The following is a 23,217-nucleotide window of genomic DNA, read 5'->3' on the forward strand; positions in this document are numbered from 1 at the left end:
AAGCAGCCATTTTCAATAATTTACTCGGAATCATATCAAGACCAGTGGCTTTCTTTTCGTCAATTTTCGACAAAATGTTAGTCACAATATCAACGCTCGGAATTTGTAAAGAAAACGAATGAGTAGAGTGTTCTAAATAAGACTCAGGATCAATATCAACGACAGGAATATCTTGTTCCACTTTATCATGATATCAATGCAAGACTTCAACGAGTTTATCTTTTATTTAAACTATACTTTACGGTACAAAATCAACGGTCAATTATAAAAACACGAACAGAAAACAACATGTGATTCAATCTTGATACTTAGAACAAGCTTTTTGAGCATAAAATACAACCCTAATTACAAGTTCATAAGCTATCAAGAACTTCTTTTTGTTATTGTTCCCTTATTGTATCTTTTAACAAGCATTATATATATATACATACAAATATCAGTACATTTCAATAGCTAGCAATAAAAATATCCTTTGCACAAAAGTTCTTCCTGGCATTTTTGACCAATGCACCTCCATAAAATGTCCTCCCAAGCTCTTCCAGTTCATGTCGCCTAGCAACTCGGGTGCCACGCCATTAGGAAGCTGAGGGCGCCTAACCAAAACGCTGACACCGCTGGCTGGTCCTGTGCGGACTGCGACAACTCTGAAAAAAAATTAATGAATAAAGTAAATCTTCAGTGGTTTCAAAAGCGTTCGTTCCTTTTTATTTCGAAACACAAGGGTAAAACATTTGAATAAGACAATTCGAAAAAGAAACCGTATTAAACCAAGTCTGAAACAGCCGCGCCTCTACAAGTTGGAGCAAGAATTAGAAAATCTTCAGCCTACGAGTCTCGATTTCCAGAAGATTACCAGGTCTTCCCGATCGTTCCAGTTTTCGAAATATGAAATATGACCTTCATCTGTTTGTCATTCTCACAAGAGCAGTTCAAGTGCCCTACTCCCTCAAAAAGCAATACTGAAAACAACAGTAGCTTTTTAAAATGTTCCCAAGATTATATCTCACCAAGTAAATAAATGATCCTTGCAGGTGTGCTGCACTTAAGGAATTTGTGTAAGATGCCTGAAAATTCAGGCTTCGACAGAATTCGAACTCGTGCCTCCTTGTATTTCATCTTAAAATCTCACAGGTTTATTAACATGGAATATAAAGCACAACCCTCGGAACAACCTTATATTCCAATGGACAAATACTTAAGCTAGAAGGTGTTACCTTGATCAAACATTAAATTCCTTACAGGCAAAAGTAAAGCGGCTTGAGGAGAGAATAGCCAACGCCTTGGTCGTGTAATCGAGAGTAAGTATCTGGTATCTCTAATACATGACAGAGGAAAAGTAAAGGAAGGCATCGTAAGCTTGTTCCTTACTTTATCAAATATAAAACTAAAATAGGCTTACTTGTTGCCATTTGGCGATTTTATCATCAGTCCGCCCACGTGACCCTGTCTTTCTTTCGCTCCAGTGCCCACGTGACGACTACAGTGGATCACGTGCCAGCCCAGGCTCTGCGCCAGAGAGTTGGCCACGGTTAAGCGATGATTACAGACCTTAAGAAAGAGAAATTTGAATACATATGTGTATTAGTTGGGACCAAGACACACGAAGCGACAGTGACAAACAAGTTTTCAAACCGACCTGACTTAAGATGAAGTCTTCTAAATCCTGAGGGTGAGTGGGAAGGTGTACACTTGCTCCATCAGCACTCACCACACGAATCTCTCCTACTCCCACGTGCACCTGGAATGATGACCTGGAAAAAAACATTTCACACACAGTCTGATCAAAGTTACAATTCTTGTAGCTAATTTTCCCCAGACGTAATCGCTACGTGCGTAAATGGCTAACAATCCAATCTGGTGATCAAGTTTTTTGGGAATGAAGTTCCCTGACTAGCCAAGTGGTATTGCGTGCGCTTCGATACCATCACGGAGCGATGCATCAAAAACTCCCAGCAAAGACGCAAGAGGTTTGGGACGAAGAATAGCACTCACAAAACACCGGTATTTAATGGCATTCCTGCACGTCTAGGTAAATGAAGTTCATTTTTCACTGACACTAACCTAGCGAGATGTCCAACCTCTGGAGATGTGATGTGAAGAGTAGCTGATGTATTAGTATCACTACCTACACTGCTCCAATGACACGTAATACAAGGATCATTCAGTCTGGACTTCAGTCCATCAATCACCTCCACGGCCCTACCGAACAGAAATCCAGATTATTGACACTAAGACACAACGTATGAAAGAAAATCTTCCCTAAAGAGTTTGTATTATTTTGTCTGTGTTGTTTACTGTGGATTGTAACAGTTCAATGGTAATTGTGCTTTATTGAATCAGTAAAACAACGCGTAACCTTCTCAGTCCCAAGATCTAAATACAAATTCTCCCAGCTGTCTGCTATAAAATTTCTTTTAGTATTACTACTAACAATTTGGTTTGAAAATCAAACAATGTCCCGCTGTAAATATTCCGCTCGCCTCAAATTCACCTTAATTTCTGCTTGAGTGGTAATGATCCTACAAGGAAAGATATTTTTTCTTGTCACACTTAAGAATGAAAGAGTCTAGATGCCTCCACTACGATGCTACGTTTGAATAAAAGCAGAAGGTATCAAATCAAATTTGGTTTGTCCTAATTTACAATCTGGTAAAGTCAAACAAAAATATTGCACTTAAAATACATATTAAACAACAACAAACATATGAAACATATGTGTGAACTGCGGTTATGAGACGTATATGAGCACGATCCTTCGCAGTAAAGGACTATTTGAGCAATGGTGAAAATCAGACCTGAAAAAAATTTCAGGCCTGTACGGGATTCGAACCACTGACCTCTGCGATACTAGTGCAGCGCTCTACCAATTGAGCTAACAAGCCAACTGGGAGCAGGCCATCAAATTAATTCGACATAAACCCGTAGATGATAAATCAAACATCCTTCGCAGTAAAGCACTATTTGATGTTTGATTTATCATCTACGGGTTTATGTCGAATTAATTTGATGGCCTGCTCCCAGTTGGCTTGTTAGCTCAATTGGTAGAGCGCTGCACTAGTATCGCAGAGGTCAGTGGTTCGAATCCCGTATAGGCCTGAAATTTTTTTCAGGTCTGATTTTCACTATTGCTCAAATAGTGCTTTACTGCGAAGGATCGTGCTCATATAAATACATATTAGTAAGTAAAAACTTACCTTTTCTGAAGAACTTTATGTCTTGAGATTTTTAAGACAGTTTCTAAAAGACTTTCACTGTAAGAGTGAAAAAAGAAAGATCAGAAAGCAAGCTTAGCACAAGTGCAAGAATATCAATATTTTCAAACAAAAAATTAAAACAAAACCAAAGGTAATTACATGTTCATAACCAGGCCTGTTCAGAAAGGCCATGTAAGAGGAAAATAGAAGAATACTTTCCCTGAAGACTGTGCGGTGTTTTAAACAGAGAATGATATTCTCAATGTCTGCGTCAAACTGCTCTCTCCCATAATCATGTACTCCAACATAAACATGTTTTTGAAGTATGTGTTATTGTGGCAAAAAACAACTTCCGGTTGCAAAGGACTGGCATTCCTACCAACCACCATTCTACCTGCTATCCTAAGGCATAGATCTTGCAGTCTGACCTAACTGTACAGCTTTTAAACTGGTCTCAATAAACCACTTTCATAAATGGTGGTTGGATCGATATTCTTTTGTTTAAATTCAAATTAGCCTCACTAGCCTCGCTCAAGATAATGTATTCTTTTGAATTTTGAACTGGAGAACGAGGCCAGAAAGGCTAATTTAAATTTAAAGAAAAGAATGTCAATCCGGCAGCCATTTATGAAAGTGGTCAATGCACTTTAGATACTTCCATCAGTTTTAAAAAAATAACTACAAAATTCGACATACCTTTGTAGATTTGGTGCTACCTCAACAGTTGTCAGAGCTGATGCTCCAGCAAGACGCAGCCTCTTACTGCCCCCTTGCATTGGATGTGCAGTGACAGGATGAGGTGTCGGCAATGAATGTGTTTTTAAGTGCTGTTTTCTGAGGAGCGAGTGAAGAGAGTACTCAAGGGAGTAAGCACGAGGTGCTCTATCCTTCTGCGCCACCTGAAATAGGGATATTACAAAATTATTTATATTTTCAACATCTAAGCAGTTCAAACAAAGGTATGTAAACAAACAGAGATACAGTAGAATTAGATTCTTCAGGCCCAGTTAAACTCAAGTCTTTGCTAAAGAGTTCAAAATCTCATGTTCCAGAAGGAAGGGTGGCTCTAGCAAAGAAGCAAAAAAAAATTTAAGAGCAGAGCCACAGTGACATCACCTCTCTTCTTGGAGGTACATGTCCCCTAAAACTATTTCATTTGTAGAGCCTATGACCCTTTTCCACATTCTTTTACATCTATACACCTTTTTATCTTGCAGCAAGTCAGAATGTTTTGCTGACCATTTCACCTCATAGGTCTGATCAAGATAACAACTTCCTACTGTTTGCTGGATAACATGTGGATATTAGAGGGAGAAGTTACATGTTAATCACTTCTGAGAGTTACAGGTTAACATATACTGCTGACTATTGTCAACAATCTTATCATGGCAAAACTGACCAATCATTTTAATAATAATAATAATAATAATAATGATATTTATACAGGATAACCCCTTCAGTGTACTAAGCACTGGTATCAATGGGAGTCCTGTTATTAAAATACTTAATTAACAAATACAAAAAGTCTAAAAGGTAAGAAGCACCAAGAAAAACTGTTGCATGGCCGACATCAATAAAAAGAGATGTACATCTACACGAAAATGTCTAATAATTGAGGAAAAAGTCTTTCGTGGCCCTTGAAAATTCAATAAAGGATTCCTTTGCTTTAATATGGTGAGGGAAACCGTTAAATTCCATCGCGCCTGTAAAATAAAAAGATTTCTTGGCGACCTCAAGGTTGACTTTTGGAAGATGAATGTCATTACACCGTCTAGTCGCAAACATGTGTATAGAAGTATTTAAATTAAAAAAAGTGATTCAGATAAGGCAGTACCGATACTTCAAGGCATTTTCTAGCTAACAAGACAATATGAAGTTTTCATCTATCAACCAAGGGTACTAGACCCAAAGTAGCATTCAGCTCTTTAGTATCGAGACCAGAATTTTGAAAAATCAACTTTGCAGCTCTATGCTGTAAGAGCTCGAGTACATCAGAATTAGCTTTACCACAGCTGTACCTGGCCACATCACAGTAATCAAAAACAGGTAACATCATCGTCTTGTAAAGGCGTTCAGCAGCAGCCATGGGAATAGAAATTCTTAGATGCCTAAAAACACTCAATTTCCTTGAGACCTTATTGACCATGCGCTCAATATGGTTGTTAAAACTCAAGTGCCGATCAATTACAATGCCAAGATCTCAAGTGCTGATCAATTACAACGTGAACTGGACTAAGAACATTCTACTGAAACAACTATTCACTTGACTCTGATGATGACTTCCACACAGGTTGTCCAAATGTCAGTTTCCACCACTGACAACAGTCATTCTAAGGACTACACTCATCCAGACGATCACACTACACTTTCGTATGTTACCCCTGGGTTCAAACCATTTACTGCAATCCTATCAACATTAGATTATACATTAGAAAACACATATTTACAGTTACTACCTTTGAAGAGTTTTCTTCTGAACTGTTTTTCCTACAGCTGTAAGTTATACAAAGATCTGTCCCTGGGAAAATCTAATTTAAAAATAATTCAAATTAATAGCAATATTGTAAAAACTCTTCCTACGGATGAAAAAAAGTTGAGGGTTTTTTTTAGATTGGCCTCCCCACAGGAATATTTTACATACAATGTAACAGTTTAGAAATTCCACCTTACCTCAGCTCTTATTTCATTGGCCATCACAAAGTGAGGTCGGTTTTCTTTAGTATTGTAAGCTCCTTGGGACAGCTGTTTATTGTAGAAACATAATGAAATAAACAATACATTAAATAAAGGAAATTTACTTTGTTTTGCATACACTGTAACACGTCTGCTAGCCATCCTTTAACTCCCATGAGTGACCAAGACAGAATTTCTCCTTACAATATCAATACAATAACAAGCAATCAAGTGAGGAGAATAAACAAACATATCAATCAGAGCATTATTAGTTGATTCATTACAAAATTATCTGAACTAACATCATAAGAATTGTATGACACACAGTAAGGAGAATCACTCATCAGATCTTGGGAGTGAAAAGGTTGATTTTTTTGCAGTTTTTGATGATCAAAGTGTTACGAGGATCGAAATATTTTCACTGAATCTGTCACGCAATCCCAGACTTTTCTAGAATTATCTATAATCTGTAATATTCCAGAAACTTCTTTCATGTGACTCAGCAGTTTCCAAAAATAGTACAACTTGTAATATGCTATAAATAGTAATAGAACATTCTAGATAACTAAAGTAAATGTATAAAAGCTGGCTTGTGAGAAGTACAATAGAGATTTGCCCGAGGGCTTATCCTCGCGGCTTGCTGACTGAACTTGTGAAAGCTATGATGTGACAAGGCTATGACCTTTTGACCTTGAGATATGCAGAAAGAAGAAAGAGATGAAAAAGACGATAGTCGAGAGAGGAAGAAGATAGAGAATACAGAGTTTACTGTGGAGTCCTCCGGAAGAGTTTGTGTACAAGGAAAGAATGTGATAAATCAAGAAAGCCAAGCGCTGTGGTCTTCAGTCGGCGGAAGTTGGGATTGGAGGTTGATCAAGACGATGAACACTTCTAAGGCATAAAGGATTGTAAGCCTGCTTTATGAACTGCTTAACTTAATCTTTAACCTAAGTAAATTAGACAATGTAAAACTAATTAAATAATAGTTAAAATGGGTAACTGCTTGTTGTTACATTTTTGTTGCGTGCCATATATCGTACTCGGGAGTCTATTTTCATATATGCTTTGTTAGCGGACATTTCTTGGTCATTCGTGCACGTAACAAAAGTATGTCCTGTCAAAATTCATACCTGCATAAATAACTCCTTGCAAAATAAATTGGACTGAGCAGACTCCAGCTTCTGTTGCCACGATGGAATGACTGTTGGCATGTTGTCATAACAACCACTCATCAAACCTTACAGAAACAAAATAAAGCAGATATATTTTACATATTTTCAGACATGCGAGTGGTTTTCTGCTGAATTCTCAGTTGTTGAGCATGGGAAGTTGACAGAAATAAACAAGCAGCCATTTGTTCCAAATGTGGCAAAATTGATTTCATTATGATCATTGTTCTCCCTTATTTTAAGCATAGCAATTAAATAAGTCATCAAACTGGCAGAGCAATCATCTTACCAGGTCCTGTTAGATATTTAAGAATTCCAAATAATATTAGGAAGTAGTAAGACTTACACCTGTACTAAAGACAGTACATTTTACTGGTTTCCCCCTGAAAAGGGCCACACTACATCATGCAAGAATTTTTGAAATTACATTGTATAAGGCTATTATTCTGATTATTCATACATTCTGAGTGTTATTTTAGCATTTCATCTTTGTGTATGCAAAATAGGAAATCAAAACAATGACATAGATCACTACTATTAAGAAGTGAAACAGCCAAGGTAAAAATACTTGAATGTATATTATCGAAATAAAGCATTACCTCTGACAGAGGCAATCTGTAGTTCTTTTCCAGACTCCACAATAGCCACTCTGATTTCTGCTGTCCCTTCCAAATCACTTCCAACAGTCACCTCCAAGGCTCTGTTGTCTGGGGTGGATTGCTCTGTTTTATCTTCAGCTCTTGTAGCTTTGCTAACCTCAAACAATCCTGGATTTCTGAATTGTGAGCCAGCTGCAAGAAGAAACACCCTAGTCCTTGGTGAAAAAATTAACCTTTAACCTTACCAAGAACTGAAAGTTAACTCTTGTTACTGATTACAATAAGTCTGTTGACTAATGCTGAAAATTTTGCAGCACAAATTGAGAGGTTAATATTTTTTAGTTCTCATTAGCTGTTTAGTTAACAGTGTATTAAAATTATGGAGAGAATACAAATACTGATCACTCCCGAGGATGATTAAGAGGGTCAGTAGTGCTTTAAAAGGATGATGTGATGTTTGTTCACAAGATCATTGATATCACTTCATTCTTTCCTAACTTCATTTTCAATCATAATTTGATGCAATTGATGGATCCACTGCTTGAACATTTCGAATACCTTAGGTTAGTAACAATGATCTCGTGTTACCATCACTTTTGAACAAAATGAAACAACAAGAGAGATGAAACATTTTTCTCAGTCTCCTCAATAATCAATGTAGTGAAAGGTCAGGTAATTTGGTAAACAAAGCAGTGTGCTCTCTTTGATTTTCACCTGAGCGGTATGTCAAATCCCCTGTTATAGAAGTCCCTGTTCTTTTTAATCTCCACCTCTTTCTTAACATCATAAGTTCAGAATGGAAATCTTTTGCATTGCTCCCTAGTTGCCTGATTGTATGATCAGCTCTTTCTTTAACAGCATCCTCCATTCTTTGAGCTCCTTGTAGCAGAATATCAGCAGCATTACATAGACCCTGAACAAAATAGACAATTGTGGAGCATTACTTTAACAGAGAATCTTAGACGTCACGCAAAGCATGTCTTTACTGAAATTTAAAATGAATTTTAGGCTAAAATGATTTAAACTACTGTAGTTAAATTCTCCTCTTAGCTTTTTGAGCGCAATGATATATCTCTTATCGAACAAAGGAAAGTATAAATAAAAGTACAGGAGCTATAGTATAAAATTGCATAAACTTGAAATCATTTTAAACTACATTGTACAATAGCAACAAAAGCAAGAAAAATTGTAGCTGTGAAATTCAAGAAACTTGACGATGCTACATGGACATATTCACATATAAATAATGTGCAAAATTGACCTAAAATCTTAAACCACCTTGAATTTAGGATTGTGGTTGTCTATATATGATAGGTATATATATGTTGCAGGTAAAAATTAAATTCAGGTAAAAAAATTTTAACCTAGGTTGAATTTCAATTCTCTTTGTCTCTGAGACCTAATTGTGAATAACCAGGGCTAGGAGAAAAAGGAAATTGATTTTCAACCTAGGTTAAAAATTTTTTTACCTGAATTTAATTTTTACCTGCAACATTATACAGTCATGTGAGTACATGCAAAAGGTGAAGGGACTACCGCTGGCCACATACTGAGGGCTCGTTAGGACCGCTGACCTGTGCTAGTCAGCCAGATTTTTTCGGACACTCGAACTCATGAACATCAACAAATATCTTGCGAATTGAACTTATTATCGTAAGTCTATTATATTGTGTTTCGTTTAGCTTTATAGTTTGCGTTACTTAGTGTATGGATATTGTGATTTATCCTGTAGATCTGTTTCGTCATTGTGATTAAACCAAATCAATCGAGGAGTTCGCTTCATAAGGTATGATCTAACTGAAAAAAAATTACTTTTAACTCCTCTGGCTGGTTTTCCCAAAGTTAAAGGTTCAAGACTCAATAAAGATGATTAATTAAAATATAGTTGCTAAGTAAATTCCCTCTCCTAACCTTCTTTTTAGTGATCAAAGATAAAGTTGGTTTGGGATTGGCTTGGTTTTGTGATACTGGGTCCAATACTAAATATTTCTTGTCTCGTACCACATTCAGAACATCAGATAATACACAGACTTCTGTTAATGACTTCCTGTTGAGTAACCAACAAATTTACATTATTCATATATTAAATATATTTCAATTGATATTAATGATGTCTTTAGCTGAGACTACATGTTCCTATGACAAAAATAACAACTATTGCACAACTATTGTAATTAGCACCTAAACACTTGCACCTCGTTAATCACACCCACCAACCACAATACATGTAATTACCATATCTGCACCTGCACCCGTATATATCTGTGGACAACCTCATTAAAGTGCAGTTTTGAACACGATAAGTAACGGTCAACATGGTGACAGCGGTGCTTGTCTTTTAATTTCAAAGTCAAGAAGATTCAAGCCGATGAGCGATATGGCCTCAAACACTCCCTTCCCGCAATTCAAAACAACTGGGGATGACAAACACGATGTGGAGGTCTACATCGAAGACTTAGTCGACTACTGTATTATGCAAAACTGGTTCGATCCGTCCAAGGAAACAGAAGCAGCGAAGTGGACGAAACCAGAGAAAGCGATGGCATGTCTTCGAGCATCGTTATCCCCTGCAGCCAGAGCGATCTACAAATACAGTTTAGGATTGTCTGAACAAGATCAGAGCAAACCGCACATGGTTATCAACGCTCTGAAAGAGTACTACGGCGCTAGCATCGGGGTCTCGGGCGAAAGGCAAAAATACCTTTCCCTGCTACAAAATGAAGAGGAATCCATCACGTCTTGGGAAACAAGGATTTGCAATCAAGCTGCACAGTGCGAGTATGAAAACTTCGCTGATGAATTGATGAGAGATCAGTTCATCGCGGGATTAACATCTGAATCTCTCCGCGTAAAACTGATTGGGAAAGGCCACAGGCATCGAGATGCAGCGCAATCAAAAGTCACTCTACAAGAAGTCGTTGAAATAGCCAAAAGCCACGAGGCAACCACATTTGCAAACCAGTTAATGAAAAATGCCCGAGGCAACCAGCAGGAGCAGGTAAACTTCACAAAGAAGACAAAACCCGAATACCACAGCTCCGACACCTTAACAACGGCCTGCTTCTGGTGTTGCGGTGAACATCCCAGCCCTCGTCAACAGCATTGTCCAGCGTTCGGGAAACGATGCAACAAGTGTGGAATCATTGGCCATTTTGCTCGTGCATGCAGAGGAGGAACGAGAATTGGTAGAAGACGACATCAGCAATTGAATTTTGTTGATGATGACCCTGATGAAGAGGCATTTGTTATAAATGATCAAGCAGCGCCAGTCGGTGCAAAGAAATTCTTTGCTCACCTACACCTCATCCATGGGAGGCGGTCGAAAATTGTTAAAGCTCAAATCGACTCGGCGTCGACCTGTAACACTATGCCAAGTTCAGTATCAAGCCAGCTATTCCCGAATTTGAAAACCTCAAAGACGAAAAGCAGAATCAACACCTACGGAAACCAAACAATGAAACCAGAAGGTCAAGTAACCCTCGTGTGTGAGAGGAAGGGCAAATTCCACACAATTGATTTCCTAGTGGTGAACGTTCTGGACGACAAGCCTCCACTTCTTAGCAGACGAGACGCACAGGCTTTAAAGTATTTGACCATCTATGCAAACGAGACAAACGCAGTCGAGGAGGAGACCACACAAAATACGCAGAAACTGCCTGCACTCGGCAAATTGACTTCAGAGGACATCCTAAAGCACTACCCCAATGTTTTTAAACCAGGACGCGGGAAGCCTCTTGGGAGCCCCATGCAGATCGACTTGGACCCGTCAGTCACACCCGTTCATGCCCCCACTCGCCGTGTTCCAGTGGCAATATTAAACAGGGTCAATGAAGAGCTGAAAAGGCTCTGTGAAGAAGGAATTATAAGGCCGGTAACCCAACCTACCAATTGGCTGTCCAATATGCTGGTTAAGGAAAAACCTAATGGCAAACTTCGCATCTGCATCAATCCGAGCCAAACCATAAACAAGGCAACCAAAAGGCCCAAATACACCATACCCACAATCGAAGAGAGGCTACCGCTTCTGACAAACGCCAAGGTATTCACCGTCGTTGATGTTTCTGAGGCATTTCATACTATTGAACTGGATGAAGACTCTTCCCTTCTAACAACTTTCCGGGGGCCAAATGGTCGCTATTGTTACAATCGGATGCCCTTTGGTATTGCCTCAGGACCAGAAGAATATCAGTGGCGACAACATGAATTTCTGGATGGATTGAATGGGGTAATCAACATCGCAGATGACATCTGTGTTTATGGCTGTGGCAACACTAAGGAAGAAGCCGACATAGATCATGACCGAAATCTTATACATCTACTTGAGAAGTGCAATGAACACGATCTTCGACTTTCCGCTAAAAAAATTCAATTTAAGTCTAGCTCTGTTTCATTTATGGGGCACCGACTTACCAAAAATGGAGTACAGCCGGATCCGAGCAAAGTAGCTGCGATCACAGGAATGCCAACCCCAGCAGATAAGGCCGCATTGCAACGTTTCCTAGGAATGTGCCAGTACTTGTCCAAGTTCTGCCCAAACTTGTCCCAAACAGTCCTTCCATTGAGGGAACTAACTAGGGACGACACTGAATTCCTTTGGTCAGAAGTCCACGAGGCGGCATTCAACTCAGCCAAGACTCTCATAGCCTCCACAACAGTATTACACTATTATGACGTCAGCCTTCCTGTGACTCTTCAAGTAGACGCATCTGTCAGTGCCATAGGTGGGGTCTTACTTCAGGAGGGCCATCCTGTCTGCTTCACATCACACACCCTCAGTGCTACAGAAAAGAATTATGCTCATATCGAGAAAGAGTGCTTGGCAATTGTGTCCTGTATGGAGAAATGGCATCATTACCTTTATGGAAAGCGAGACATAACGGTCCACTCTGATCATCAGCCTCTGGAGACAATTTTCAAAAAACCTCTGAGCAGAGCTCCATGCAGGCTTCAGAGAATGATGCTGAGACTTCAGAACTATCAATTCACTGTACAGTACAAGAAAGGGAAAGAGCTCTTCGTGGCCGACACTCTGTCTCGTGCACCTCTCAATGGTGGAACCCAGTCCCCCTCCAGAATGACGCAAGACTACGATTTGTTTCGTGTGAATCTCACACAAATGGATCTGTCACCAAACCTTGTCAAACCCGGTACAATGAACCAGATCAGAAAAGAAACTGAGAAAGACCCATCACTGATGACACTGAACAACATGGTGCTTGGTGGCTGGCCCCGCAAAAAGAGTGAAGTACCAGAGGAAATCAGAGCATACTGGGACCTAAGAGACGAGATGTCAGTATATGATGGAGTGCTTTTCAAATCTCATCAAGTCATTGTTCCCGCATCACTCAGACCCGAGCTCTTACAGAAGATACACAAAGCACACCAAGGCGCCGACAGTAGTATATGAAGAGCCCGGGAATCTGTTTACTGGCCGGGAATGCAAGCAGCAATCAGGCAGACATGCTCCTCATGCGGTGTGTGTTCTCAATACTTAAGTGAACGGCCCCAGGAACCCATGCAGTCACGTGCCATACCGTCTCGGCCATGGGAAAGAGTGAGTGCAGATCTGTTTCAACTAAACGGCAGTAACTACCTCGTGCTTGTGGACCACTACAGTGACTATATCGAACTTGAGCCTTTAAAAAACACATCAGCCGTTGCAGTCATACGAGCCTTGAAGCGAAACTTCGCACGTCACAGCATTCCCGACGAATGCATGACAGATAACGGTCCGCAGTTTGTCAGCCACGAATATGCACGCTTTGCACATGAATACGGATTCACCAGCATTAGATCGTCTCCCTACCACAGTCGAGGAAACGGCAAAGCCGAATCTGCAGTCAAGATTGCGAAAAATATTCTGAAAAAATCCCGCTTTGAGGACCCATATCTGGCTCTTCTGGCCTATCGAAACATGCCACAACAGGGATACCAGTACTCACCAGCACAGCGACTCATGTCTTGGAAACTTCGAGACATCATCCCAACAGCAGCAAGCCAGCTACTCCCACAAGCCGCATCAGGTCAGGTTGTAATGAGAAACATCGAAGAGAGGAGAGCCCGATCAAAAGCCCATTACGACAAGAGGGCATCAGGCCCACTGAAACCATTTGCCCCAGGAGAAAAGGTATTTCTCAAGCCGCGACCAACAAACAAGTCTCAGCCATGGATCTACAGGGAGGTGATCGAACAACCCACATTGAGATCCTGTGTGATCAAGACGGCAATGGGACCTATTTGACGAAACCATGCCCAAATCCGAGAGGCTAGAACGGAGCCAGCTGAAAGACACACCACCGGGATGGACCAGCTTGAAATCGCATCCACACACTCTGAACAGGAGCAGGAACGACAACCAGCTGACCTTGAGCAAATGGAGCTAGAGAGCAGACTACCTCGAGAAGAAGGCGGACTTCGCCGTCCACACATGGAATCAGAAAGCACACAATCTAGTGCAGATGAGTGCGGACTTCGCCGTTCACAAAGGACCCGCAAACGGCCGTCAAGGTTCAAAGACTATGTCATGTAGGCTCACAAGTGAGATAAACTGAACTATAATTGATTAGTACACTTATTCATTTATTTATCAGTCCTCTCTCCAAGAGAGAGAGGGTGTTGCACAACTATTGTAATTGGCACCTAAACACTTGCACCTCGTTAATCACACCCACCAACCACAATACATGTAATTACCATATCTGCACCTGCACCCGTATATATCTGTGGACAACCTCATTAAAGTGCAGTTTTGAACACGATAAGTAACAGTCAACAACTGGACTGAGATACTTACAATTCAATAGTTCTCCAACAAATTATTGCTTATTAAAAATAATTGCTTATTAAAAATAATTGCTTATTAAAAATAATTGCTTAAAGGAGTTATCACCTTTACATCAGGTAAAACCAGTGACATAGCACATCAGCTTTTTCCTGATAGAGGTTGCACTTCAACCCCCTTATTTAGAGAAGTAATTAATATCCAGTTTCTCTTCACAGTTACAAAATATAATTGAGCAGTCTTAGAACTAAAGTAGGGAAATTGATCAGCTGGGATGCACTACCTTGACTTGAAGTTTAACTCTCTTAATAATTTACAATTATATATACTTAACTTATAGTTCTGTAAAACTATTTACCTCAAGTTCTCCCTGACAGAATCCCATGGCCACAGAGATGGTTGAAATGTTATTAAGGATTTCTCATCATCTTCCTTATCTGTATCCATTTCGTGCCCCTTGACATCAGATAAAAAGTCTATCTTGTGGGCTAGCTTGGCCAACTTCTCTGACATGGACAGCTGCCTGAAAAGTTTTATACATCCATGTAGCAGTAATTAATTTATTTCCTCTTTCTTAGTCTTCACATCATTTCAAAGAGTTACTTCCTTAAATACATTTTTTAGTCTCTCCATCCTCGGACGATGCATACGTCGAAATTAATATAATGACTCAGTGATCAGAATTCGTCTTAGCAGAGCTAGATTCCCCTAGTAATAAGAAATGCCGTTTCAATGTATTGAAGAGGTTTGTGAATATATACAAAACTGTTGCAGGAAAAATGCATGTTAAGCTACACTTTCAAAGCTTTCTGACGGACTGTTGTCTGTAGCAATCTTGTCGAATCGAAATCAGAAAGCCACATTTTAAGAGGTAAATTCTGACGATCAATACTTACGGTACATATTTCTCTTGTCCATCCCTGGAAATCTCTTCCACTTCACTCTCAAGTAGACTTTCAATCGCGATGTCCACTGCGAGTCCAGACGCCATTTTGAAAATACAGATTTTAACCCTTGTACATGTCGTTTATTGATAACGCTGATATCGACTCGCGGGCTCTTGTTGTGCAGGTGCAAGTAACGACATGGCGAAATAACAGCTGTGGTTCTCGATGGGCGTCAAGCATTTTCCGCGCTAGAGGTAAGAGTTTTCGACATATCTCTGATTATACTTGTTTATTTATGCCTTGTAACGTTTTCTACGATCCAACCTCGAAAATAGAGCCTTTGACGATTCCATTATGATATTTTTACCTTACACTCCTCGAATCCCCCTAGAATCCTCGGTCGCGTGGCTTCCACATGCATTTCTGACATTTCTGCAGTGTTCATTATTTTATAAAGCCTTCTCTACTCAGTTCTTCCAGTTTTTCCTATGAGGGCTGTGTATTTTCAGTAGTAAGAGGAAGGGTCTGGATCGTTGATGTTTTATTTGACTTTAGACGTAAGACCAGGGGAAATCTGCAATAAAAACAAAAGCTTGAAAGAAGCTCAGCTTAATTCATAATTGACCAAAAGTTTTGCTCTTTTGATGTATTTTAACATGAAATGACTATGGTTTAGGGAATCTTCGTGCTCTATACACCGCTTTTTACTAGGGCTCTGGATTCTCTTATGTCAAAATTATTTAAAAACTAAATGAACATACTTAAAAATATAACTCTTTTTATAAATTGATTTCATTTTTTGTGTGTGCAGTAACCACACTCTCTAGTATAAACAAGCGTACTTTTTAAATTGTTCTGGTGAGGCATTTTTATTGTCCCTAGTAGTCCAGTGTGATGATTTCATCTGAACTCAGGTACCTGCCTGTTTCATGTAGCTTCAGTAGAGGAAAGGATTTTCTGGTTAATTCTCACTGAAAATTGTCAGATATGTCTTAGAATGAAATAGAATCAAAAAATGACATCTGTAGCTTAAAAAAGTTGCCCAAGTGATAGTAAAAGGGGTTTTTAGGATGGGTTTCTGCAAACTTATATAGTCCTAACAACAGGAATGGTCAAGTACTAGTTTTTTTTTTTTACTTGCCTGTCAACATTCATAGATGAATGAGATTCTGGAAACTTTTCAGGATCTTTGCATAATGTCTTGGTGATCAAATTCCCCCTCCCCCCCTCCTTATCTCTCTCTCGTTGTTTTCTCATCACTTTGTTCACTGAAAGGTCTGAAGGCTGTGCTATAGCAGAGCTGGGTGACCCCTGGCACCTTACTTTTTGCTCTTGGGCAACTCAGGAATTTTAGTTTTTTCATAAAAACCATATGCTGGGCACCTAGGATTGTATAGTTTCAGAGCACTGGACTTTCTTCATTTTTTTTAGGACACAGCCTTGGGTTTTGAAAACTTCAGAACTACTGAAAAGTATTTCAATTCAAACAGAAGAAAGTGAAAAAGACTTAAGACGAAATTAAAGCAAACAGTGCTTACTGTCTGCTAAATATCATAATTAAGTCGAAGAACTTTCAGGCACTAAAGTCAGATGCTCCTCCTCTTGAGGGAGCTTTGCTGTATGTGTGTGAAACCATTTAAAGGGTTTGTACAAAGTAGGACATCTCATGATGATTGCTGTGTAGATCACTAATGTCAGATGCACCCAGTTTTAAGAAAGAGGAAAAACAATAATTTGTAAATTTGAAACAATATACAATGCAGGATTTACCCTCTAGGGCTTCATTTTCAAAGAATCACTTAATCTTTAAACAGGAATTGAATTGGAGGGGGGCTTTGGGATTTTCGGTTTTGCAGTTTTGACTGTTTTTTGGATCGGTTTTTCAGTTTTTGGGCCAAAAAGGTTCGGTTTTTCGGTTTTGATGTTCAGAGCAGTTTGCGGATTTTGCGTGTTTTTGCATTCGGTTTTCGGTTTTCACGAAAACTCTGATGTGGTTTTTGGTTTTTCCTTTTTGACCCCTCTAAAGGTGAAAATGAAGCGGTTTTGTCAGGTTTGCATGCGGTTTTCGGTTTTGCTACCTTTTTTCATCGGTTTTTCGGTTTTGGAGGTTTTTTCTCCGGTTTCGCGGCTTCCCAGAGGTCCCAATACCCCCCTCGAATAGAGAATGTCTGTCCTGAAAAAAGGTTTAATGCGAAGATGATGTTCAACGATCATTATCTTCAGGATCATGCAATTTTTCATTCTCCAAGGCAGTGTATGTTAAGCAGTTTGAGTCAGTAAGGGTTAAACAAATACATTTTTGCTACCTGTGCATTAAGAAGTTTGATATGACTTTTGGAGCTCGTCACTGTTACTGATCTGGTTTAGATATTTGATCAAATCTTTCAGAGTTTTGCAGGACTGAATTGAAGCCTTATATTTGATCGTTTGCCAAACTATTTTGGTCTCTCTTTCCAAGAAGTGACATTTAATTTCAGCCATTCTGATTGATATTCTCTCTAATTGTGAAAATATTATTTAATTATTTTACATTGCTTTAAACTACTCTTGCAAAAGCAAAGACACTACCACATTTCATAGTTAGCTCAAACACAAAGTCATTTAAAACAATCTGATGATATGTATATGTACTTTATGTATTCTTGTTTTTTGTGAATTGAATTTGTGGTATAAATAATAAGTTGTGAGTCATCAAGTTATCACTTTGGCTTAAATGTTATTCAGTGAAGCAGAGTAAAGAATTTCTTTATACAGATATTCAGTTATGACTTTATTTTGGCAAGCCTTTATCCAAGAATTAAACTTATTTTGTTTCATATTGTTAGTTTTAAGTCACCTTTTTTGGAGGAAAAGCAATTTTTTTCTAACAGTGCTTTTTTTCTTAGTTATCAGGGAAATTTTTGCTAGAGTCAAAACTTTTGTATGGTTCATGTAAGCAAGAAATATTGCTTCCTTGAGACATCTTGATGTTACTTCCTCGGGGCAAATTTTGAAATGATATATCATGATTTAAACAATGAAAAAAATTGATAACCTCAGTTTGTTGGGAGCCATAATTTTTCACAAGAGCAGGCACACTTGATAATGAAACAATTTCTTGTATTCTGTACCATGTTTTGCTAAGTTTAGAAATGACATTTCAAATTCGTGTCCAATACTTTTACCTTGATATCTGAGCCAGTGGGTGAATTGACATTCCATTCTAATTGCATAGCAGGTGATTCGACTTTGCTATAAAACAAGTATAAATTTGCATGCCGGTGGCCAAAAATATTATTAAACAAGGTAACAACAGACCAAAACATATCCACAGCTTTTAAAAAATTGCGGCACATTACGATTAAATTTTTCAACCTTTTTGCAAAGGAAATTGGCAACATGACACCGAGTGTCAAATGCTTTTAATTAATGATATCGTTTGTTATTGTTTTTAAAAGTAGCACGCCTTATTTATCATCCATTTGCAGAACAGATCCGTAGCTGAGTGATTTGAAAGCTAAAGATCAAGTGTTCTAAAGGCGATCAAGCGGAACCAATGAGATGTGGCGTGAGTGAAGTCAGCTGGAAAACCGGTCACGTGATGCGATATAATGACAACACGTCCATCGATATTGTTTAGTTGATTCAAATTCAAACAAGCGAGCGAAATGAAAACCTAGTGACATTCAATCGTGAAAAGAGTCGTTTTTAATTCTTTCCGATCATATTTCTAGACATCATGGATGGCTTATATCTTAAAATAACTCAAGATTTTGCACCCGATCCTAAAGAAGCCAGGTTTGGTGGCAAAGATTCGCCGATGGCGGTTGAAAAAGGTGATATTATTTTCGACGTTCGTAAAAGAGGAGACGGATGGATGTATGGCAAAAATTTGAACAGTGGAAAAACTGGAAAATTTCCTGAGAGTTGTGCGGCAAAACTGACTGGAAATAATAAAAAAGGGAGCGGTTCAGGAAGTCCTGATACAGAGACTAATAGCGATGAAAAACCGGCTGCAAAAGATGACAAGAAGCCCGCATGGCTTCAAAATCGAACAACTACGCCTACAGTTAGAAAAACGCCACTTTACCCGAAACCATTTGCCGGAAGTATGAAACAACCACAAGAGAAAGCGAAAGAAGAACGAAAAGAAACGTCGGGAGATTCAGGAGTTGTAGAAGATTCTGTAGATGGAAATTATTGTAACGATGATGAGAAATCAGCGAAGCGAGACGTTTCAAAAACCGGAAATCCAATGAAAGATGATAAACAGGATCCAAAGTTTGTCCCTAGATCACTCCAGACACTTCAGAAACAGAAACCAGGGTCCGAGGCGACTGAAACAGAAAAAGAACCGCCTAAAGCGATTGGAAGGCCTTTCAGATTGAATTTAAATAGGAGTGGTGACAGTTTAAAGTCGACAGAAACGAAAGCGGCACTACGAGTGGATACGAAAAAAAAACCGACATCAGCTACCGCGAGGGATTCATTGCGATCTAAGCCCACGCCGAATAAAGATTTCAACGAGGATGGAAATTACGAACCTGTAGAGAAAAGCAAAGAGACAAAACTCCAATTGAGAGAGACGCTCACAAGTAGTAAACCGAAGGAAGTTTCTAAACCAGCAGAAACTCAGCTGGGCAAAATTAATCCGACAGAAAACGCTAAGAACTCTGGCGAGAAAAATCATTCAAACGTGACCAACAAGCGCGCTGCTGGGGGCGCTGCAGTTAATATTCAAGAGAACCCACTGTTGAAGGACGAAGCGAATATTTATCAAGTCCCAAACGTGGTTTTACCACCTAAACCTGCCCGATCAAACGACCAAGGTTGTGCGGAGTGTAACGAACCACATATTTACGATACACCGATGCATTACAAAACACCACCATCGTCGCCTTCGACGAAAAAGCGAGGGATAGATGAAACAACAGTCGAGAAACCGAAAGATAAAAATCATAAATCAAAAGATGGTTCATCAACTCTGAAGCCAACATCATCAGTAATCAGGAAGACTAAAGAGCAAATGAAGAACAGAATGGCTTCGTATGAGAGTATAGATACAGAAGGCAAGCGCTCTACGGAGAGCATCAAGGATGCGGTGCTTGCAGTAAAGGAGACCAAAGAAAAACTGCTCGCGCCAAAGAGGCGACCGAAGTTACGAATTTTACTGGGCATGTTTTTAGGATTGCTTCTGGGTGTTTTCATCTTTTTGACATTTTTTCTCCTCGCTCATTTGCACGTTGTGACGAGCATCGTTTCCGCTCTTATCGTGGGTTTTGTTGTGGCAACAATTTTCGGATTTCTCGACAAGACGCGACTCCAATGCATCGCTTTACTGGTTTTCCCAAGCCTATTTGCATGTGGTGGGAAAATTTCCCTCTGGTTGCTTATCACGTTTTTCATCCTTTCTGGTCCAATGTGCAATTTTATTGAGAATGTACGCTTGGTCACCCATCACAGAGCTTGCCTAATGGACACTGAACATTTCGCGGACAATAGTAGTGATAATCCAGCCAGATTTGTTCTGGCTGATAAAAATAATCGTGCTGTGGTACAACGTTTGATAATGTACGAGAACATTTCACACGAACTGCAAGAATACATGAATAATTCCCTGTTGTCATCAGCTGATAGTCTAGATAACTTGTCTGCTGATAATAATTCATTTGAGCCAATTTGCATGAGTTCTCTGCGGCGCGCATTTAACATCTGCGCCTCTGAGATCGACAACATGTACAGCCAATGTACGAAACTGAACCCACCAAACTGTCAATTTCTTACGCCAAGGAACGCTTGTGATCACCTCACTGACAGCCAGATAAGAGAAACGTGCAAAGACATCAACAACGCGAGTTATCACACGTTATCACAAATTGAGAAAATAATTGGACGTTTCCCCGAGCGAATGGCAACAAAAGATAGTATCACGGACAAAAATAACACTGTTGTCGCAACAGGGGAACCTTGTGACTTTGTCCATATCATAACTCTGTTGTTACCTTTATTGGTTTTAATTGTATTGTACGAAGCGTACAGTTATCACAAGTGGTATCTTTCTTGCAATGAGTTTGACAATCACTATCTCACGCTTCGCTTCAAGTCGATCGAGGACATGCGCAAGTCAAGCGGAGCCGCTGACCTACTGGTTCCACTGAAGAAAGCCGAGCTACAGAGATTCGTTCAACCAACTGGCTGTCAACTGGCTAAGAGCGAGAAAAGAAGCATGCTGAAATACTTGATGTTTTACTTTGTTTATTTGATTTATGCCCTTATAATTATTTTCTTAGATCATTACTTTTATCTTGTTATCACTCGAGAGGAACCACGTTCCAATATTCCTGGTAGGTGCGATGGCACACTCAAGAGGCTGAACGAGTCTTACGTCATCGTCTTGTCAACTCTTCTGGGAGTTCTGCTCTTGATCATCATTCTCCAAGCCTTTATCCTTCGCCTTCGCCGTTTGATTGCGTCGCGCTTCTACCCCAGACGAGAGAGAAAACGCATTGCTTACCTTTACTACAAACTTCTTGAAGAGCGCAAGCTGTTTTACAAATCGGTTATCGAAAATATGAACAACTTCTCTGAAGAAAATGAAACACTCAACAAGCTGGACGCAGTACTGGTTTTGTGTAATAATTTCAGCTGGATAAAAGCAGTGTTCGAGTTTGTAGGAGTCAGTGTTCAAAGATGTTCTGTATGTGGCACTGGACTTAGCAGAAAGTACTTGCACTGTGACACGGAAGACTGTGAGGTATTTTACTGCCGAACCTGCTTCTGGGACCTGGAAAATAAGTGTCTTGGCTGCATGAGCAACAGCAAGATGACGTCACGGTCGTCGAGCATGAGTGGCCAATCACAGAGAAGAAAGAACGATTACGTCAAACCTGTTTGAGGATACTACTTCTCGATGGCTACTTAAATGAACTCTCTATGGCGTGTTGAAAAAACAATTTTTAACGAGTATTTAGACAGAAATATGCGCTTGAACTTTACTGAGGACAAATTTTATGCGCATTTTAAATTTATTTAATTTGAATATACTATATTTCAACGCGGTTTGTTTTTATTTTTCACATTTAATGTAAAACTGTCTAAGTGTCGCACTCTTCGCTTTTGACACCAGAAATTATATTAATTTGCAATGACCAAGGATTTCGATGTACATAGAATTAGGGCAAAGGAAAATCCGTAGTTTTAGAGGAGGAAACACAAATTTAATGTTGACAGATTTTGAACTTTAGTGATATGGGCAGAAAAGGAAGACTAAAAGACCATGAATTGAATAAAATGGGAGAATAGTTCTGGGTAACGTAGATCAGTTCTGTGTTTCTCTACATGGTTTTGTGCGCAGTTAAACAGACCTTTAAATTACACTTATCCCTAGCATGAGGAACCAATGCATTTGTAACGCATTCTCCGCCATGATAACGCTCTTTGTTGTGAGCTTTTACTTCACGCTCGGACCAAGAGAAGATTAAAGCGGTCTCTGGTTTAGCAGGCCTTTTGAAAAACGTTACCAGTTAAAAGTAAGAATGGAAATTATGATAGCACTTCCTGCTGACCATTATTGTTAATGACATGATTTAAGAGAAGCCAGGTCCTTGCGAGACACGTGGAGAATAGAAAAATAGCGTTTACTTCAATAAAAGTAACAAAAGTATTGTTGGGATTTTTCATCGCCTGTTACCTAGTAAACTCGTGAATGGTGAGTGGTTTGTCCGTTTGTGTTCGAGATTGTTATTGTTTCGGAATTTTTCGGTTCATGTGTGGTATTGCAGTATCAACAAGGCAGAAACATTCGGAGGAGATCGCGTGTGGCTCAGTTGGAAACTGTTCAAGTTAAGCGGTGAAGAAATTACGCGATTGTTGACTTCATCAATTAGGAAAGAACCTGCACCCAAAGAAGAAACACTTTTCAAGTGAGCAGATAAC

The 23,217-nt window shown here is 39.4% G+C and overlaps 2 protein-coding genes across 4 annotated transcripts; one reads left to right on the forward strand and one right to left on the reverse strand.

Annotated features, from left to right (window-relative positions):
- Nucleotides 1-205: 205 nt before the first annotated feature.
- LOC111331907 (mediator of RNA polymerase II transcription subunit 17) lies at nucleotides 206-15,452 on the reverse strand. Of its 3 annotated transcripts, XM_088762379.1 has the most exons (16): nucleotides 15,313-15,452; nucleotides 14,775-14,939; nucleotides 9,547-9,682; nucleotides 8,350-8,548; nucleotides 7,636-7,827; nucleotides 6,998-7,104; nucleotides 5,865-5,936; nucleotides 5,651-5,722; nucleotides 4,397-4,480; nucleotides 3,891-4,093; nucleotides 3,195-3,251; nucleotides 2,062-2,199; nucleotides 1,637-1,751; nucleotides 1,400-1,548; nucleotides 1,215-1,315; nucleotides 206-644 (listed from the first exon to the last, which is right to left on the reverse strand). In XM_088762379.1, exons 1-16 carry the CDS (start codon nucleotides 15,405-15,407, stop codon nucleotides 553-555), a joined length of 1,977 nt encoding a protein of 658 aa, XP_088618505.1. In that variant the 5' UTR covers nucleotides 15,408-15,452; the 3' UTR covers nucleotides 206-552. The 3 variants fall into 3 exon arrangements, with proteins under 3 accessions (XP_088618505.1, XP_088618504.1, XP_022792859.1); XM_088762378.1 differs by lacking the exon at nucleotides 1,215-1,315 and having other exon boundaries at nucleotides 15,313-15,451; XM_022937124.2 differs by lacking the exons at nucleotides 1,215-1,315; nucleotides 4,397-4,480 and having other exon boundaries at nucleotides 15,313-15,451.
- A 29-nt stretch (nucleotides 15,453-15,481) lies between these two features.
- LOC111331880 (uncharacterized) lies at nucleotides 15,482-22,945 on the forward strand. The gene is made up of 2 exons (XM_022937083.2): nucleotides 15,482-15,557; nucleotides 18,771-22,945. The coding sequence occupies exon 2, from the start codon at nucleotides 19,022-19,024 to the stop codon at nucleotides 22,175-22,177; it is 3,156 nt and encodes a 1,051-aa protein (XP_022792818.1). The 5' UTR covers nucleotides 15,482-15,557; nucleotides 18,771-19,021; the 3' UTR covers nucleotides 22,178-22,945.
- Nucleotides 22,946-23,217: the final 272 nt, after the last annotated feature.

This window comes from Stylophora pistillata, chromosome 6 (genome assembly GCF_964205215.1).
Source record: "Stylophora pistillata chromosome 6, jaStyPist1.2, whole genome shotgun sequence".
In the NCBI taxonomy this organism is placed as follows: Eukaryota; Metazoa; Cnidaria; class Anthozoa; order Scleractinia; family Pocilloporidae; genus Stylophora; species Stylophora pistillata.

Excerpts from the sequence above, each read along its gene's own strand:
- LOC111331907 (XM_088762378.1), bottom strand. The coding sequence starts at position 15,407 with ATGGCGTCTGGACTCGCAGTGGACATCGCGATTGAAAGTCTACTTGAG. Across the intron at positions 14,940-15,312 it reads GGACAAGAGAAATATGTACC|GCAGCTGTCCATGTCAGAGA; the intron begins GTAAGTATTGAT and ends AAAACTTTTCAG. Across the intron at positions 8,549-9,546 it reads CTTTGATCACTAAAAAGAAG|GGTCTATGTAATGCTGCTGA; the intron begins GTTAGGAGAGGG and ends TATTTTGTTCAG.
- LOC111331880 (XM_022937083.2), top strand. The coding sequence starts at position 19,022 with ATGGATGGCTTATATCTTAAAATAACTCAAGATTTTGCACCCGATCCT.